This window comes from Pungitius pungitius, chromosome 10, assembly GCF_949316345.1.
Source record: "Pungitius pungitius chromosome 10, fPunPun2.1, whole genome shotgun sequence".
In the NCBI taxonomy this organism is placed as follows: domain Eukaryota; kingdom Metazoa; phylum Chordata; class Actinopteri; order Perciformes; family Gasterosteidae; genus Pungitius; species Pungitius pungitius.
In genome coordinates, this window is record NC_084909.1 from 19,934,627 (window position 1) to 19,953,779 (window position 19,153).

At 45.7% G+C, this 19,153-nt stretch overlaps 1 protein-coding gene across 2 annotated transcripts in view; it reads left to right on the forward strand.

The window, feature by feature from the left end:
• col18a1a (collagen type XVIII alpha 1 chain a) overlaps positions 1 to 19,153 on the forward strand; it is a 52,864-nt gene that overhangs the window by 10,395 nt on the left and 23,316 nt on the right. Inside the window, exon 1 of one of the 2 annotated variants that reach the window (XM_037487734.2) lies at positions 14,751 to 15,158. The exons of the other annotated variant lie outside the window; for it this stretch is intronic. Within the exon in view, the coding sequence (XP_037343631.2) occupies positions 14,819 to 15,158 (340 nt within the window). The 5' untranslated portion in view covers positions 14,751 to 14,818. Of the gene's footprint in view, positions 1 to 14,750; positions 15,159 to 19,153 lie in introns of those variants that run through there. 2 annotated transcript variants of the gene reach the window in all.

Here is a 19,153-nt window from a genome sequence, read left to right on the forward strand (position 1 = left end):
CCCCCCCTCCCCCCAAGGTGCAACTCTTATGGAATGTTTGCAATATGGTTACTGTACAATGCGCTGTATTGATGTGATGGTCAGTGCACAATGTTAAAGTAGAATAGTAGAGTTGAAACTGCACGAAGGTTGTTGCATGGTCAGACTGGCATGAGAATCTTAAGAATGCTGATAGTCTGGGAGGTTTGTCAGTGGACAGACTGCACGCCGGAGAGGTGGGCCTCTATTTTATTAGATATGAGCACGTCTAGGAATGTGACCACAAAGCACCTCATAGAGCCAACAGGCGACAGCGGGTTGTAGAGTTATGAAGTCCTTTGAGTTCCCCGTTTTGGTCAAACATATTTATTTATGGCAGTTTTATTCAATTCAATTTGATTCGTGATAAATCGGTTGCATCCCATATATGCTATTTTACCTTAGAGTCCTTATCAGAATGCATTTGTTATTCTGACCCAAAATGATGTCAAGTGTTTAAAATAGTCTTGATTACTCCTACTTGAAACCAAGGATTTGTCCCGTAAAGTGTGTAACTACATTTTACAGACTGACTAATGAAGGCAGCTATTGTCGACATTAATGCAAATAAACCCTTTGCTGAGAGAAACCTCACGGTAGACGTTGTATAATTATTGCCGCCCGAAGCGAGCTACTAAGAATCAGGGGCCTGATTTTGAGAATCAATACAAGTTTATTAAATTATAATAAATATCTTAATTTGGTCCAACAAACAAATAGCATGCATTAAGGTTTCTAGTGTGAAACAGAAGCATCTCCTAACGTTACAGTCACCGTAGTCATTTTACATGCTTCAAATTGCTAACAAAAAGCTGCTAGAAGGCCTCTGATTTAGTTTGTTTTAAATGTCTCCCTTAATCTGCAGGATGATGCATTAAATGAACGCTTGTCAATGCTGTTTTAACAACACAGACACAAACTGCTGAAGTGCAGGAGTGAAGACCAACAAAACTGGATCAAGTCAGAATCCCTGAAGCATTTAGACATTTCAGTAAAGTTTCAGAACGGGACCAGGAGGGCCCTGCTGAAACACGACCTTAATCCAGGTTTTTATTCATTTTTCTCCCCTCGCTGCACAGGCCCACAGAGCCAGCGGTGCTATTGGGTTACCGGGCGTTACGCAATAGGGCCGATCTGGACTCAAAAGCCTAGCGTGGTCATGAGGTTAGCTGTCATTACTGCACCTGAAATCTCCACCTGTTAAACGTTATTGGCCGATTTAAATCGAGGAGCCAAGCATTTCACTCAGATTAAAAGCTGAAATCTTTACGACTTTCTTTATAAACCCCGATGATCCAATTTGGTCCAGTGAAGGCGTGAGACACCATAGGGGAAGCCCAGGGCCCCCCCCGGGGGTTATTAAGTGCTCATGGACGCTTATGACACGCTAACAAGCCATGACGGATCGTTTCCTGTACTTTTTGCACAGCGAGGAGGGCGGAAATGTGAAAAGCACTCAAGTTATTTCCATCAAGCGCTTTTATGTTATATGTTAAATGTGCATATTAGGAGAAGTGCGTCTTTTGTGTGGCTTCAATGGAATTCCGCCCCCTTGTTTCTAGCTCCACATCACAACGCCTGCACCCAAGGTTAAGGATTTGCGTGACTTCTAAAAGTTCCTCTTACCCTCCCTCACCCCGAGGCCCGGCTTCACTTCATCTCTGCTCCCCCTCAGTGAGTCCAAAAGGCCGTGAGCGGAGCGAGGGCCCGCCGTGCCTCCTCCGCCCCACTCCCACAGGGCCCAGTCGCCCCGGTGCATGGACGCAGCGCGCTGGGAATGTCTCCGGGCGGACAATAGTATGCTTACTCACTCCTCCCACCATCCATCCGAATCCCTCAGACCCGGTCTGCGTTTCCCCTCAGTGCCGCAGACAGTTTGGGTTCAGAGAGCATAAAAAGAAAACATGTCAGATATTAGAAAACACTGTCCAAATGATTTCATTAACAGAGCATTTACAGAGGAAAGTATCCGTAATCTAATACATTTCATGAAAGTGATTTTAAGGTAGTGCCATCGGCCGTCCTACCCGTCCAATCACAGGACACCTGTCCCCACCTGTCCCCTCCAGTGAAAGGTCTGGCTCCACACGTCGTTGTTGTTCTGGTGTTTCAGGGGGAGACTGAACGCTCGGGCTGCTTTGTATTTCTCTAAAGCTGTCACGATCATCTCTGTGACGGCGCAGATGGTTTGTGGACCTACGGCCCTCTGCACCATGGACACAAACACGGTGTGATGTCATTGCAAAGACCACAGACCATGATGTGTCAGGTAAAGGCCTTCAAGGAAAAAGAATCCTGTTGCATTGGGGGTGGCCTTCTTGCTCTTGTGGCCCCCTGCTCCTGGTGTGTGTGTGTGTGTGAGCAGTGGAACGTGTTAGTCGCTCAGCTCTGTACTTGTGGGTCCGGGTTTGCCCACTCAGCTCCGTCCATCTTTGATGTCTCGGGATGAAAGGATGCCGCCTTCCCATCCTGTCTTTCGTCTCCAAGGACAGCCTGTGAACATTTAAGTGTCCTCCACACCCAAAGCGTTTCTCTGAGGGACCAACGTCATAAAGGTTAATATGCAAGGGACAGAAGAGGGTCAAGTGAAGAGAGCATGGTGTCCTGTAGAGCATGGGGTCTACAGTTTCCTTTTGTCGTTTTGTTAATGTTTGTCCGTTTTACTCTTTGTTTAGTTGTCCTTGAAACACGTCTAAAAGGGTCCTTGTACTTGCACTTGGAATCTTTCTGCATGAATCATGCAACCGGGTCGCCTGCCAGGCCCAGCTTTATGGTCTCCATCTGGTCCTGGACAGTAGAGAGACGAGGACCTCTTAATAAAACGGTGCGGCAGCTATCTGTAGAGCCTGTAGGCCTGTTAAAATGATCCAGGCCCTCAGTAGGACAGCCTTATGTTCTCCTGAAGAAGACAGACGACCTTTGGTGTCTCCTCCTACGCTGTCAGCTGTATTTGTTTTCCCGATGCTTCATAAGTGGTACAGATGTGAACTAAATCACGTAAGGGTTTAAAAACACCTCCATCTTTTCCCCTCTTGAATCCCTCATCTCGACATGCAGTGCACAATGAATCTTCATTATTTGTGTCCGTTTTTCCTTCTTAAGGGGAAACGGGAGGCGTTCGCGGTGACTAATGGTGTTTTCTGATTTCCCCACCGTACGACCCTGGGTGGGCGGGTAAAGGTCCTGCTGTGGACACGACTTGGCCGGGTTTGGAGGGACTGGAGGCGGCTGTCGATGTGCCGCTGTGCCCTGCTCCCAGGAAGCTGTAGGTGGTGGAGGAACTCCGCCCCCTCTGACCAACCACACAAAACCAGAGCCCCGGGGCGGTACTTTCGGAGCGCCGGCCTGCCGTTCCTCTTTCACATGCAGTATTTTGGTATTGCAAAGCCTGAACCAACACGATCGGAATGCTTTTTCCCCTCTTTTGTCCCTTTTTTTTTTGTCGAGAGGCCCTTTTGTTCTAATTGGGTAATTTAAGAAGGAATGTTTTAACTTTGGGGGTTAGAAATTGGGAGAAAGGGGGCTCTTTAGGTGTAGATTGAAAAGATGGACATTGCAGAAAGACTTGTATGTTTGATTCATTTTTCATAAATATTGTATTGTTGTCCTCTCACAACAGGAAAAGCAATCCCAGTAGTGTCTGGAGGTGCCTTTGTTTTGTCTTCTGGCAAGACATCAGTTGAAAGAATCACGCTCTGTTGGCCAAGTTTGTTCCAAAGTGTCTCATTTTGAAATCAAAATGTCACGTGTATAATACATTAATCCTTAATGAACTGCATTCATTGTTGGCTGTTGCCTGGATCAATGTTTTCTTTACAAGACGGATCTTACACAGGGCCCCCCCCATATAGTTGCCCAACATGAACGATGAATAATATGATCAGAATTCCCTGTAACCCTGATTTGTGGGTGTTTGGTTCTGCAGTGTGCTGGTGACGAGTCAGCACTTTTCTGGGGCTTTTATTACTGCTGCCTGCTTGTATTGTCTTGTCTTGGACGAGGGCTTTCATCTGCAAACACTTTCTGTGCTTAGGGTGGATTATGGAGATAAGGTCCCATTGAGCATGCAAAGCCACAGCATTTCCTCTTTTGTCATCCAGCTTCTTCTTCCACAACATGCTCTTTAGAACTAAGGGAACAATTCCCTTTGATATCCCTTAAAGTGGAAAAAGTGTGTTTCATATGTATGCTTGTAAATATGTAAGTACAGGTGGAACTCCAAAAATTAGAATAACTAATGAGTGTATATACATATGATACAGGCATAATCATTATTATATCAAAAAAAGGCTTGACTTTGCATGTAATGAGTCTATATAATATATTAGTTTCACCTTTTAAGTTGAATTACTGAAAGTAATGAGCTTTTGCACGATATTGTAATTTTTCAAGTTTCCCCTGTAGATGTATTTTTGCGCCTCGGTGCCCTTTGATGAACTTCTAGTCATTGCATGTGTTTTTGAAAGTGAAAGGAAGTCAGTCATAGGATGAGTGGACCCGGTCCGTTGTTTTCGTGTAGCATTAGAAGACATCCAAAAATATGCTCTAAACATCAGCTATTAAACGACCTGCTATGTTTAAAGAGGAAAAGGACTGTATTCATCTATATGAAGTTGGATGGCACAGTGAGTGATGGGGGGGGTAGCAACACTGATCATCCAACATTGACGCCCTGTAGGCTTGAAAAATGTCAGTGAAACATTCAAATCCTTCTTTAAGAGTCATCACCTTAAAGTCACGAGTGTAAGTGGTTTCTAATGGAGAACTAATCCATCAGAAGATCCATTCCAACCCCCCCTGAAGCACAACCTGCTCCCCTGTTATCTCAGTACGTTCCAAACACTTCTTTTGCTGATATATGTCTTAAGCTGCCATTTTAATCATACGTGGTCGGGTAAAGGTCATTGGCGGGGGGGGAGGTGTGTGAATGGTGATTTCACACGTTCAAACCTCTGCTTTCTTTTAAAGGCCTATTTATCATTTTATTGATACATCTTATCATTTCAAATGAATAACAGCAAAAAATAAATTTATTTGCATTTTTTGTTGAAGTCGAATCAGAACAGTCAAAAGGAATCAAAACAAAAAAAAAGATTTTCCTAATTCCTTCTGGTGCCATTCAGATGCCCCGCTGAGAGCTGTAAATCCTTTTACTCTGTACATTACAGAACATGTTGACTACACACCAGCAAGGAAGCTGTGTTGCACTTAACTAACGAGTTGGACTGATTTCATGAACACATACATAGTTCTCCCCCCCCCCCCCCCCCCCCCAATAGACCAATTGAGGGCACTTAACGCTCGGTCGGATGAGTGAAGCTTGGGGAGGTGACCCCCATTCATTTGCACGGAGGCAGAAGAATGCTCCCTAACGGCCACGGTCCCGGGACCTTTTGATGTCTAAAAACATGCTTCACTCATTCTGGGATTAACAGCCTGAGGAAATGACCCGATGATGAAGTCCGAGGCTCCATCCTTCCCTCTTAAGCATCTACGATCCACCGACCAGACGTCATTGGGTTTAAAATCTCTCTTTTGCTTTTCCAAATCTTCTGTCTCTTTAAAAGTTGTTTCTAATCCTGTTTGTAACAGCATAGATGTTTGTAAACCCTTCTCACACACAGGCGACCCGGTGGTACCGGCTGGATTTCCCCCCCCATCTGTTTGCCCGTCGGTAGAGAACTGCGACCCGGTTCTGCTTGTTTTTAGCCGTGAGTCAGCCAGCGGAAATAAACACCGTCTGAGGCCCAGAGGGCGAGACTTCATCTGTAACCAATCCAACAGTCATTGTTGTGATGGTTCTGCAGTGTGCGTGGCACATGGAGCGAAGTTAACTTCATTATGAGCTTCACACTGGTGTGTGTGTGTGTGTGTGTGTGTTAAACAAGACACTGGGAAAAAAAGGCCGATGAGCTGCGATTCTCACGCTGTGCATGCGGTGGAGGGCTGAACATGAATTACCACAAACGACGAATGAAAAAAAAAAAAAAAAAGAGCCTCGTGTAAATACGAGCCCGGGCGCATGGCGGCGCCGATCGGTTCCTGGCAGAGCGAGGACAGCGAGCCCAGTCTCCCAGTCTGTCGGCCTTCCCCATGTTTTATTACACGGCTGAGAAATAATAGGTCAGAGGTCACCGCTGAGTGTGACAGGAGTTCTCTACATTCTGAGCAAAAGAAATGAGCCTCATAAAAAGAGAAGCTGGTCACGATAAGGAGACGTTTGGTTGTGTTTTGGTCTTCATGTTATTGGGACAAAGGGGGCCCAAACACATCAATACACAACATAAGAGCCCATCTCCTAACATGGGGGGGGGGGGGGGGGGTTGATCCTCTTGAGATAACACTGTGTTCACAGAAATTCTCATAAAACCCGTACTCGTTCGTGACTGTTCTCATCTGGGAAAGAATGATGATGAGAGTATCCCAAATAAATATGTGCATGAAGGACTCCCCGGGGGGGGGGGGGGGGGGAACAAATAAACTGTGTACTGTATATATTATCAGAGACATGTCAGAGTAACAGATGCAGCTTTTCGGAGGGAAAAACAAAAAGGGCAAAGGATCATTTTTTTTCCCTGAAGTCGCTCACAGATGCCTCTCAGAGACGGATTCTGGATGATTCTGGACGACCATCCGGTTATGGATCCTAATCCCCAAAGTCAACACCCCTAATGCCGGACTTCCCATCTCGCCCGCTGTTTCATCTCTGCGCGGAGTGAGAACGACGGCGCTGTCATCGCCCGCTGGCCCCCGAACACACCACCGCGGCCCGTCGGGTCGCGGCCCGCCCGGGACGTCTTCTCGGATCGGTCTCGTTTAGCTGCTGACGAAAAACACCAAACCATCTTTGTGGCTTTTTGGCCAAGCGAGTGTTTCTGGAGACGCATCTGCTGTTTAGTTGTTGCAGTATTTTTTGTTTAGTTGGCTTTATTTAAACATGGCCGTGCCTGGAATCTGACATTTTTCATGAGGTGACAGAGAAAACCCTCTTGGTGTCTGGAGGAGCAGGAGCCTCCTCTGCTGACCTCTCCACTGGCACAAGGACAAAGTGACTGTTTTCTCTTTCATTTTTCCAGTACTGTTCATTTTGGTGGTTTGGTGGCGTTTTTATTACATTACGTGTCATTTAGCTGATGCTTTTTTCCAAAGCGACTTACAACAAGTCCATTTTAACCGTACAGATACAAACCCAGAAGAAGAAGAGTCAAAATAAGCAGTTTCACAATGCAGCATTACTGCTTAAGACTTGAATAAGGGTTGAGACATTGAATCCATCATTCATCATTAACGGGCCTCGCTGAAGGACGCGGTTTTTCCCTCTGATCCACATCGGCGCTGGTCTTGAGAGGGTGAAATGTGTGACCCCCCCTCCAGCCAGGAGGCCACATACCTCTGACCTGTGGCCCCCCTGGTGTGACGCTGCTCACCTGACGCAGGCATTCCGTAGTGAATATGTGGCTAATCCAACTGTGTGAGCCTGTGGGCCTGCCCATGCCGGACCAGGGTCTGGATTCCAGGCGTGGGAGAGTCCCTCTCCATTGTTTACAGGTCTAGAGAGCAGGTGAATGATTCGTCAGACTCTTTACCTCCAGTTCACCCGCAGTTTGTACAAACGATTTATAAGTCCAAGTAACGGTGGTCATGGGTTAGTGTCGATGTTGTTGGTTCCTTCCAATGTGAAATGATCCATACGTGCTATCTGAAATGTCTTTATTCACCAATTTGAACTAATCACAAAAGGTTCTACACTGAAAGTCTTTCGACACTCAGTAGCTCTTTTATTTTTGCATTCGATACTTCATATTTGTCCTTTTTTTCAGGTTTATAAGAAATCCCACTGTTCTTCTTTTATTTAGATTTGAGAATCCTATTTGAATTCATTCAGCTTTTGGTGCAAGCTGTACGGATTTAGTGGAGAAGATCTACAGAGGAATCTTAAAGATAAAATGGGAAATTATGAACACAAATACCATCACTTAAAAAACTATTGATTATACATATATTTGTTGTTGAAAAGGGTTGTGAGGAAGTAACTCATCCACTTGTCTGTTTGCAACATGACACTTTACTACCAAGACCTCTCTGCGTGCGTGCGTGCGTGTGCGCGCAATCCCTTTGGACCCCATCATGAACCCCACAGGGATTCAGTGTCCCTCTGCTGGTGGAACGGTGAACTGCACCACGGCCTTCAGGTCCCTGGAGGATCTCGTGGATCGATGGTTTTGAGCTGTTTGCTTGTGGGGAAACTCACTTTCTTTAATCCATCTATCCATCTTCTTGCAAGTCATCTCATGCACAACGAAATGTGAAAGTGCTGCTGATGAAATAAACGCCTTGTAAATGAAATCTCTATCTTCATTGAGCGTGGAACACAGTGAAGACACAATCGTGCACGAGCAAACACTTTTTTTTTTTTTTTTTGCCCACGTGCCTTATCTGCCCGGAGGCGTCGTCTGTGTTTGGTTTTGCCCAGGTGTGTTTTTGTTTCTGGCAGCACCACCTGTCTGCGGGGGAGACGCCGCGTCAAAAGAGCCGCTGATTTCCCCAATCACTGCGGCTTCTTCTTCTGCGTCTGTCACCATCTTTGTCTTCACCAGACGCGCGCGCGTGCTACGGGAAAAACCGCTTATCCTCGTGACATAAAGACATAAAGAAGTCCTCTCCTTTGAAACGTAGCTTGGCATCGATCAGTTCGGAGCAGAGACAGGCAGCAGACGTTCCTCACAGCGCGGACAGCAGGGGGAGCTGTTTCCCCACAGCCTCACCCCCACTACACGATGTGAGAGCTCAGCATGTGGGTGAGGATGAGTAACCAGAGCAGTGAGGACGTCCTTCCTCTCCCACACTGCTAGAAGACCTCTTTAATAGACCGTTCGAACGCCTCAAAACTCTCCCAGAAAAGCAGACTGTGTAAAAATGTGCAAAGTCCCCTTTCTGAGGCAACACATGTTGGCGTGTAAACATCCATTAGAGTAATGCTCTCCACAGTTTCCACCTCTTTGACTCTTTGAGTTTGAGGCAGAGGAATCAATTCAGAGTGTCTGTCATTAGCCGAGACAACACCTCCCAGGCACCGCGGGACAATTACAGTGAAGACATTTCCGGATGCTCCGACTTCACAGCGCACTGATTAGTGGAGTCATTGCAGGTAGAAGAAAGTAGTCCCTCTGGAGTGTGCATTTTTTAAGGGTGACGGCCAGGCAGCTGTTTTTTTTTTTTTTATCCTATTGCTCTTCTTGAGTCCATTTCAAAGTCCATGTTATGTTGTGACAAGTTAACTCCGTCTGAATGAAACTGAAATTCCCTTGTTACAGTTATTAAATGATGTCTTCAGGACTGAAATCTTTTTTTACTTTTGATGAATTGAATATTTTTCCTTTTTTTTTTTGGTGCCGCTCATTCTTAAAACCTACAAGTCTCAAGTCCAATAACGAGCAAAGGAAGCAACCCCGTCACTGGAGTGCGTGGTGTTTCACACTGAGGAGTTGAGGGTGCAGCTCCTGTGGCTTTGATCGGCCCTCTTGGATAATTGATAGCAATTACTGAGAGAATCCCATTTAGTCAATGCATTGAAGACGGCAATACATGTGGTACCTCTTTCCAGTACTCCGTTGCTTAGGTCCCTACAGGCTTCTTATCGTGCTGTTGTTGTGGAATCCGTCTTCATTCCGAGTGACGGCTTTCTTCTGCTTGCCTGAGCAGGACCGAGAGGAACCCTGCAGGCCTCTGTCTGCAGGAGGCTGCATGGCTCCGTGGAGAGAGACGCTTGAAAGATCCAGCTTATCGGAGGTTTTCTTTTTTTTGGGGGGGGGGGGGGGGTTGAGTGGGGGAGTTTTTCCTTCTCCACACCGAGGGAAGCAAAGGACAGAGGGCGGCGTTTGCAAAGGCCCTTTGAGGCAGATTTGTGAAATAAAATTGATCTGACTCTGTGTGGTCTATAAAGAGAACAGCGGTTTAATTATTGCTTTTCACCTAAACGTCGCCTGTTTATTCAGGATTGGATGGGATTGTATTGACAGCCTTCTGAAAAGTAAAAAGCCCATCCGCACAGAACTCGCTTGAATCTTTTACGTTTTGTAGACTAAAGACTAAAGAGAGTCATTTTATTTAAAATGGAAACACTACTTACTGTAACTGTTTGATTCAGGCTTGATCAATACCTGTTACAAATGACATTGATCCCCAAACACAGAGAAACAAGAGGCCTGCTGATGCTTTGTTGAGGCCTCCTCGTGCGTTTCAATGAGCCTGCTGACGCTTTGAGTGACGTCTCTCATGTTAGTCTGAACCCACTCACTGCAGATTTAACATGGAGTCACCTTTTACGCCGCTTCTACTTCTCTGGGTCGTTTTGTGATGTCACAGCTAATGGAGCAACGACCGACTCATCCGCTAGTTGAGCACACACACTGTGGGGGTTTCTTTCAGTTCAAACGGATGATGGCGGATTGCTTTCGTTAAGCCTTTGGCGCGGACTGCGTGATTCATATCTGCTCTCTTCATGCCTCCAGCAGCGCTGCAGTCTGAATGCACTGCACATCTCTTCTGAAGTCCAACCGGTCTGCCGTGCACCACGACTTTAGGGAACCGTTTGGGTTCTGAATGGGAGGCATTCACACTGCAGGCCACTCCAGGACGCCGATAAGTCTCTATTTGTGGGAAACGGGACCCCTTTCCCTCCTAATCTGATAGCTGTGACCTTCTGACCTCCACTCTCGTTATCCAACCCCCCCCCCCACCTCTCCCTCTCCGGCTGTCTCACACTGTCAGTGACGCACATTCAGCGGTTGGAGATCTTTGAGATGTGAGAGTACTGGTGGTCTTTCTGACGGTGACACACAGGCTGTTTATGCTCCATTCTCAGGATCAGCTGCTGTCTGACTATCTGGTGCCACCGGGCCCGCCGTCCTTTACAGAATACAAAGTCAAGTTTTACATTCTGGCACACAACGTACATCCCACTAATTCCCACAGGACTGTAAAAACGTTGTGATTGAGGATAAGTTAAGTGAAAGCGATAAAATGGAATGAAATGTATCTGTGGAGCCACTGAATGGTTCTGGTGGAGATGTTCTTCCTTCTAGCAGGAGAACACATCTCACCGAGCATTTCCTCATGCGTTTTTATTCCTGCAGTCGACTCGAATTGAAATGTGTCAACAGCTCAGCTGTGACCTGCTGTACGGTCTGTGTGTGTGTGTGTGTGTGTGTGTGTGTGTTTGTTCTAGCCATATGTTCACAATAGTTTGGTCTGTGTCTCCCACTGTTTATACTGCTGCTCTGCTGTGACATGCTGTGTGACTGCAGTCCAACTTTGTGTGTGTGTGTGTGTGTGTGTGTGTGTGTGTGTGTGTGTGTGTGTGTGTAGGTGTGTGTGTGTGTGTGTGTGCACATGTTTTTCGACCATATGTGGGCTGGACTGGACCTGCTGATTCGTCTGTGTCATTTAAACTAGAGCCGAGTGCCTCGGGGGGGTTAATGCTTGTATAATGGCGACTGCACCATGACTCACAGCGAGAGGTCGCTGACCCCCACTCCATGAAATAACATAAGGGAAGGTGCAGGGAGGGGCCCCTATAGTCTGTGTAGATGATCTAAGGGCCACAGAGAAAAGACCCCTCCTGTTTTTTTGTATTGGAAACCTCTGTTGTAAAGTACGTGTACTTTTGACTCAAAGTGTTTCCTATCAGCAGAACCCTCAATGCCCGTAAAGCCTTTGGATGTCGGTGAAAGTGAATATTTTGGAATTTTCCAGAAACTAAGTGTCAGTTCAAGTGAAAAAAGTGAACATTAAGTTAATACAGTGGTTTTATTTTAATCTGTATGTGTAACATATACTTGGTCTCCCTTCAGAGGTCACATGCCCTGTTGTTTTTTTCATAAGCTATATTTAGCTCTGATGATATCAGAGCTAAATATCTGAGCGACGGATTGGCTCAATAACCCCGCCGAGCAGTGACAGATGATTGGACTCCTTTGGCCTCTCGTGGATTGAGTTCAGCTGGTTTTGTCGGGTTGTAATTAGTCGATCATTCATCCTCCCATTCATAGTCTCCGTCCTCAAACTCATTCCTGGTCTTGGGTTTCGAGCTTTTGTCTGTGTATTGTGAGGACAGACACTGGGGAGGCCTGGAATTTGAATTCTCAAACATCTCAAGATTTTACAGGCTGCCGACATCACACGCGTTTACGTAGAAATATCATTTGGCGTTCTCTGCATGCACGATGAAGCCTTTTCTTCTGGAGACATGCAGTATTCAGAGTAGAACATTTCTGCCAATAGACCAATACAATGGAGGGGAAGGGAATTTAGTGACATTCATTTATTTTTTTGTAATTTGGGTGAACTGACCCTTTAAATGAGAGATCCCTGGTGAGATTATGGTCCTCTGTTTGCAGGCTGCGACCTGCACCTGAGTTCAAAGGGGAAGTTCTAAAACCTGTTCAAACTGATATGTTGGTCACAAAAGGGCATTTTTAACAAATGCATTTTTTGAACACAGTTTATATGAATTAACAACCAAATCATAATGGTTAGTTTTATGAAATAACCCATATTAAAAGGGGCTTTTTGTCTGTCTTTGAGTTTGATGTCCCCAGAGAATGATCATCAGCTAAATACAACATTTTCATCAACATTCTCACTATAATTCTTTGCTTTACGGGACACATTGTCGTCAAATGACTCTATATCGGCAATAAAGGGATGTGGAATGACGAGACTTTAGACAAAGCTTGAGGTATGTTATGATATGTTATGATATAAGCATCACTCCCCAAGCACCAAAGTACTACCATCATTAAGTGCAATTTTTACCTTTTGCTTTTCGTGGTGAGGAGACAGGTCACATGCTCGCCCACCCATGCTCTTGGCGAGTTCCCCACATTTAAAGTGTGCACCAGTCTTTTATCTTTCAGCGTCAAACAAAAACATCTTCAGGCTACACCAGCCCTGATTGGAGCGTCGTCTCCTTCGTGTAGCTTCTTCTTTCAGTCAGGTGAGGCTTTAGTGGAAAGTGATATTATATACATATAGAAAGTATATGTGATTTTTTTTTTATTTTCCAACTCGTATAGTAAGAGAATAAAGAGCTGGTGTTTGAGGGTAATGGGTTTATTACTCCCAGGTTTATTACCATAGACATGATGCCTTTAGTGGTTTACAGACTGCTTAAAGATGACTTTGATCACTGATTAGGCCCAAAGGTGGAAGACCATACATCTAATATAAATCACTTTTAATGTTTAATGTTGCCTGAACCATTTTCTTAGCATTGCGTGAAAGTCACCTTAAGAATGAGTTGTCACTCCTCATCTTTTTTTGCTCAACCAACTGCTGTAATTAAAATGTCCATTTTGGACAGTTTTAGAGTGAATAATTGCTTGGTTAGATTGCTGACTCCTTTTGTCCTTGAGGGTCAACTCATCTGCATTTACTGTTACTGCAAGTGACCTCTCAGAAAGCCTGGCACCTTGCATTCCTCAAGTCTACACTATATATTCATTTAGTGGTGGCAAACATCTTTTTCATTTTTGTGCATTTTCAAGGAGCAAATGTTTCGTCAGCCTCCCCCTTTTACCAGACTAAACAAACCTAATAATTCAGACAGAGGTCAGATGGATCATGAGTGACCCCCCAGGCCATGACAGAGAGCTACAGGAGGAAGCTGTAGAGCTCAAGACGTCTATGTCATATGTTACCTTAAGCGCCCGCAGCCTTCATGGGGATGTTTGCTGTGAACGTTTGATGCAGCTTCCTTTCTATCAGCGACTGTGTTTACGTGCAACACAACGCTGGGCCTTCATTTGAAAGCCTGTAACTATTGCAGAAACCTCTCCTTCCTGTTGTGGCTGATCTGCGGAGACGTTGAGGGTCTCCGTCGACAGATCAGAAACCAGTTCGGACAAGAAAGTGAGATTAACGTGTAACCACAGAGCACTGAGCGCAGCGGTCTTACTCGGATTGGACAATAAGTGGCACCACATAGAGCAGGCCCGGTGTAGGCAAGGAAGGGTGAAAGCGTGTGAGAAAAGTAATGCATTCAAGTCAAAATGTAAAGACGCATTGTAAGAATTTACAGTGACTGCTGTATTGAATTTATATTTAGCTGTCTTTAATTGTGTTGTCTAGATTTATACGACTGTACCTTAATGAAATAATACAATTAGATTCAACAGTCAAATTCTATTTAAACCGGTTCACCTTTAACTACGACTCTGCTGCATAATTGGTTGCATTATTAAAATGGACTAATTGATGCACAACTGGGAATTCAACATTCCAAACCTTTCATCCAAATCTTTTTGTTTTAAATCAGCATCATCTTCTGCTCCCACTGTATAGTTTCACGATGTCCCTACCTTTGAAAGCTAGAACAGTGGTGTCCCCATTATCATGTGATAACAAAGAGAACGAGCCAAGGGGAACAAATTCCCCTTCTCTGTGAAACACTGGAGGCAGCAGTGTTGTACACTGAAAGGCAAAGCTGCCGTAATTCTAAGGTATCAGTCAGCAGGAGACATTGCTTTTCACTGCTGTGACAAAAGGAGGAGGAGGAGGAGGAGTTAGGTGAGGATATATTGCCGGGGCAGCCAATGCGGAGGGCAACTCCTCCCGCTCTCACCCCTCTATTCTTATGAATGAGACACTCCTCTTCGCTTTTGCTCTCTGCCTAGTGTGTGTGGAGACAGAGCTGAGACGTGTGTGTCCGGGGTGCAGTGGAAGGGTGGACATGACACAATTCCCTCTGAGAGCCTGATTGAGTCGGTGGACCCGGTCAAGACTTGATATTATCCCCAAGATGAGGACCCGGTTTGGAGTTTGGCTTTTGTTGACCCTGTGGGTGGTCTACTCTGATGCTTGGTTCTGGGAGTGGACCGGTGCTGCAACCTTTCCCCCAACAGCGGACCCTGAGGGGTCTGGCACTCCAGCATTCAGTGGAGAACCACCATCGGAGAGTGTTGCTGGCCTTGGAGCGGACATCATTGGTGAGGGACCAGGGATCCAAAAACTTGTGCAGGCTAGGGATGAGACCACGGAGGGACCTCGACTGACCGCCCTCACCCCTACGACGCAACCCGAGACCCAACTTGATTCAGAACAGGGAACAGCGGTGATTTCATCACACATGCAAAAACCTGGTAATGGCACCTCTTCTCTAATGGGTTTGGGTTCTGGAGGATCTGATCGGTTGGGGTTTGCAGGAGGCACTTCAGGACTTGGACCTGGGTTTGAGTCGCAATTGGCATCAGCCACTAGTCCAGGTCTTTGGTCTGGCTCTAGATTCAGTTCTGGATCTGCAACTGGATCTCCAGCTAACTGGGGAGCTAGCTCTGAACAGCAGGAAAACAATCAAGGAATTGCAATGCCCTCTAATCTTAGGGGGTTAGATAGTGGAGGCAGCGAGATGTCCCAAACAAATGAGATGCAATTACAAAAGAGTGCCTTGGTTCTTCATCACAGCACAGACGAGGTCCATAATCTCGGTAGAACAAAATCCGACCAAAATCTATATATTTCGGTTGAAACCAACAATGATACGATAGTAAATCAAAAGCTTAACAGCAGGAGCGCTAACGACTCTAATTTGACAAAGTATGCTGATGAAATATCTACCCCAGGGTATTTAATAACCCCGATTGTAGGCAACAACTCATTAGATACCACCGAGACACCAAATGATAATCAACCAGGCGACGTGGGTGAGTTAGCAGCTGGTGAATTAACAGCTAACCAGCCGACATTATCTACCCAAGTGATACAGACTAGTCCAGATTCATTTGCTGGCACGGCACTTTCTACAAACCAGATACCAACTAATACAGCAGAGGTTTTCACTCGCCAAACACAAACTACCAGGACGAAGCCCGATAGAACCTCAACGCCAACAGATGCGAGTCCAGCATCAACAACTAGTCCCATTGACCAAAACGTAGATGCTACTCACTCATCAGCAGCTGAAGAGCTTATCCAAGAAGCCACAACCGCACCTAAATCAGCTTTACTCCTCGTAAAATCCCCTCAGTGCTCGGTGCTTGACGCTGCGCTCCCTTTCTGCTCCTCCATGGTGGGGGAAAGCGTTGTTTTACCCAATTACCTCAACCAGAGCAGCGTGGAGGAGGTCCGGCTGCTCCTAAACGAGTGGGCGTGGCTCTTGAAGTCCCCTTGCCACCGTGGTTTGGAGCGGTTTTTCTGCCTTCTCCTGGTGCCAAAGTGCAGCTCTCTGGTCCCGCTGCCGCTGTTGCCCTGCCGGAGTTTCTGCGAGGTCTTGCGGGACAGTTGCTGGGGCCTCCTGGATGAGGGACGCCTCCCCGTGGAGTGCCACGCTCTGCCTGACGAGGAGGAGGAGGATGGGTATCAGTGCTTGTCAGTTAGTAACCAGAAAGGTAACTGCTGGTTCAAATGAATCCTGGTGTGGGAATTTATTTTGAACCAGTTTTTGGTATCTCTACCCCCCAAGTTTGTCCGGTGTTTTCTCCCACTTCCCAATAACCGAAACCCACCTGAATAAAGGTCAGTTATCCCTGTCAGCACAGTAAAGAAAAGAAATATATATATATAGGCATTCCACAACAAAACAAATTCAGAAGAAATAACAAGCATGACTCAAGTTCGTCCTGATGCCAAAACCTTAAAAGTTCTGGTGCCCAACGAGCATGACGCCAGAACTCCTTAGCGTGTTGCACGTATGTGTTCCCCCCCCTTTGGATCGCCTGTGACCTGTTGATGGTCATTTTAACACACATGCACACAGACACATACACACAGTGGAGAAGGTTCATGGGGCTCATTCCCCCAGCAAAGCAAACCGACTCAAGCTTCCTGTAGGTTTTAAGGCGGTATTTTGCTCAGAGGGAGTTTGCATGGTTTTAACCACGTAGTTTCTACATGCAGATTGTAGTCATTTTGGAAAAAATCAATTAGTACTAATTGAAATGATTTTTTTTCCGCCTCAGGCAAGTTTTTTTAATACATCTGAATATGTATAGATCAGAAGCATGTCCTCTGTAGACATCTTGTGCATGAAACACTGTAGATGATTGATGGCCTGTAGAATGCATGCACGTCTTTTTAAACAGCGAGCAGCTCGATCTGGTCTGTTCAGACATGGATGGATTAGATCTGTGGGCAGAAGTTATTCTGACTTCAAGGGATTTCAGTGGGATGTCAACTTTTTTAAATTGTGTGAGGCAAAACTATTCATTGCAGCTGGAAGGTCCTTTACTCAGTTTGGTTAACTGAATTTACATGATTAAATATGAAATGTCTAACAGCAGAAGCTCATTTTTTTGTTTTTAATCTGCTTGGATCATCCTCATAAAAAAGGTTCTAAAAATACCAACAAACTAGTAGTTTAAGCTCCACAATCAAACAATGAAATAAGAGACAGAAGCCTTTGAGCCTGATTCCTGTCCTTTACACTTCATGTCACTGGGAGTTCAAGACTTTGTCTTTTTACAGCTTCACTATCTTTCTCACAGCTTGCTTTGTTGACAGTTGTGAGTGGACAAGATATCCCTGGTTCCAGGACTAAGTGATGGGCCCAAATAGATTTGCATTGGTTTTTTGTTAACTGTGTGTTGGATGTGCTTCTGCATTGGTGGAGCTGGGATTAAAGCTTTGATGTTGTAGACCTTTTGTAAATACCAGGTTTTCTCTTTTTGAATGCCCCTTATTATTTGTTTCAGAAATGAAACAAAAAGAAATGCATCAAGATGTATGTCTACAACAGCATCTCCGACATGGCTATTTGCAACCTAAGGCAAATAAAAGCTGCAATCTTGTTCCATCATCTTTACAGCCCAGGGAGGGCTTTTATTGGCTCTCCAGAAGCTGCTTCACCTCTTAGTCGTGCCTGTTGGGTGTCACCTGCTAGAGAAACCTCAAAGTATCTCTGCAGTGCTTTCAATCACTCTAAATCATTCTCAAAAAGACAGAAAGCTTCTGCAGTGAAGACCATCTGTTATTAATCATTCAAACACAGCAATCTTTAAAATCTACTTTGCTATTGACTGGTCACTCTCCCTCCGAGGTCTCTTTGACCCCACATCCTGGAGCTTAATAATCCACCAAAGACTCATTGTTTCTTTGCCTGGTAATGCCACCGTAACCTTGCTTCTGTAGTTAACAGGTCGCTGGGCTTTTGCTTTGGAGCGAGCTCATACACAAACACAGCCAAGATAATATGTTACAACGCTCATGTGTGCATTAACCCTGGTTAATGGGTTCCACTGCCCCCACCCAAGTGCCCACCCTTTCACCTTCCACATTCACTGATCAGAGCCCCTGCCGTGCAGTGCGCCCACATTCCCCTTAAAACTACCCCCCCTCCTACATCACTTAACTATGCCCTGTCATGCATGATGTATCCACAAGTCTGTATTTTGATGGAATTACAGTTAAGAGCCGTTGGCATGAGGCAAGAAACACAAGAGAACCGCTTAAACACCAAAATAAAGCCCATGTGTGTGCGTGTGGGAAGATGGCAGAGACATCATTGTGTGCACGGCAACATTGTAAGAAATCTGTCAGATGTGATCCTTTTACCACGGGGGGGCGGGCGGGGGGGGGGGCTCCCCTTGTGGTTGGACAGGATTGTCGAGGCACAATAGCCCTTTTAATTATCTTTTCCATGGTTACCAGCCTCCTGCTTGAAAGATGAGCAGTCATTCATAACAGGGTCCAGAGGTCAACTGCAATTTATTTGGGTTAGTGGGTAAGTTATATCCTCCATGAGACGCCATGACTTTGTGTCACTTGAGGCTGATTATCGCAAAGACGCACGAGGCTTTTGAAGTCATCGGTGAACATTTATTTTGGCTAGTGCAGCCTTCTGGTGGCCTGACCACGATTAGTTTGGTTGGTTCAGTTGAGCCGAGGTGGACGTAGTATCTCATGACAGGAAGGCTCAAAGCAGGGTCTACTTCTGCAGCTCGCTGCTTGGCTCTCAGGAGGGTTCCAATTATGGCCACAGCGGAGCCCCACTTTATCTGCTGCCAGAAAACCCATTGAACCCGCCTGCAGGTTTGCACTGGTACAGAACCAGAGCTGACGAGGCAGCGTTGCTGTAGCACGGGGATGTCTCCAGCTGGATAACAGCCCAGCCGTGACACACTTTTAGTGTTTTTAGCTGTTT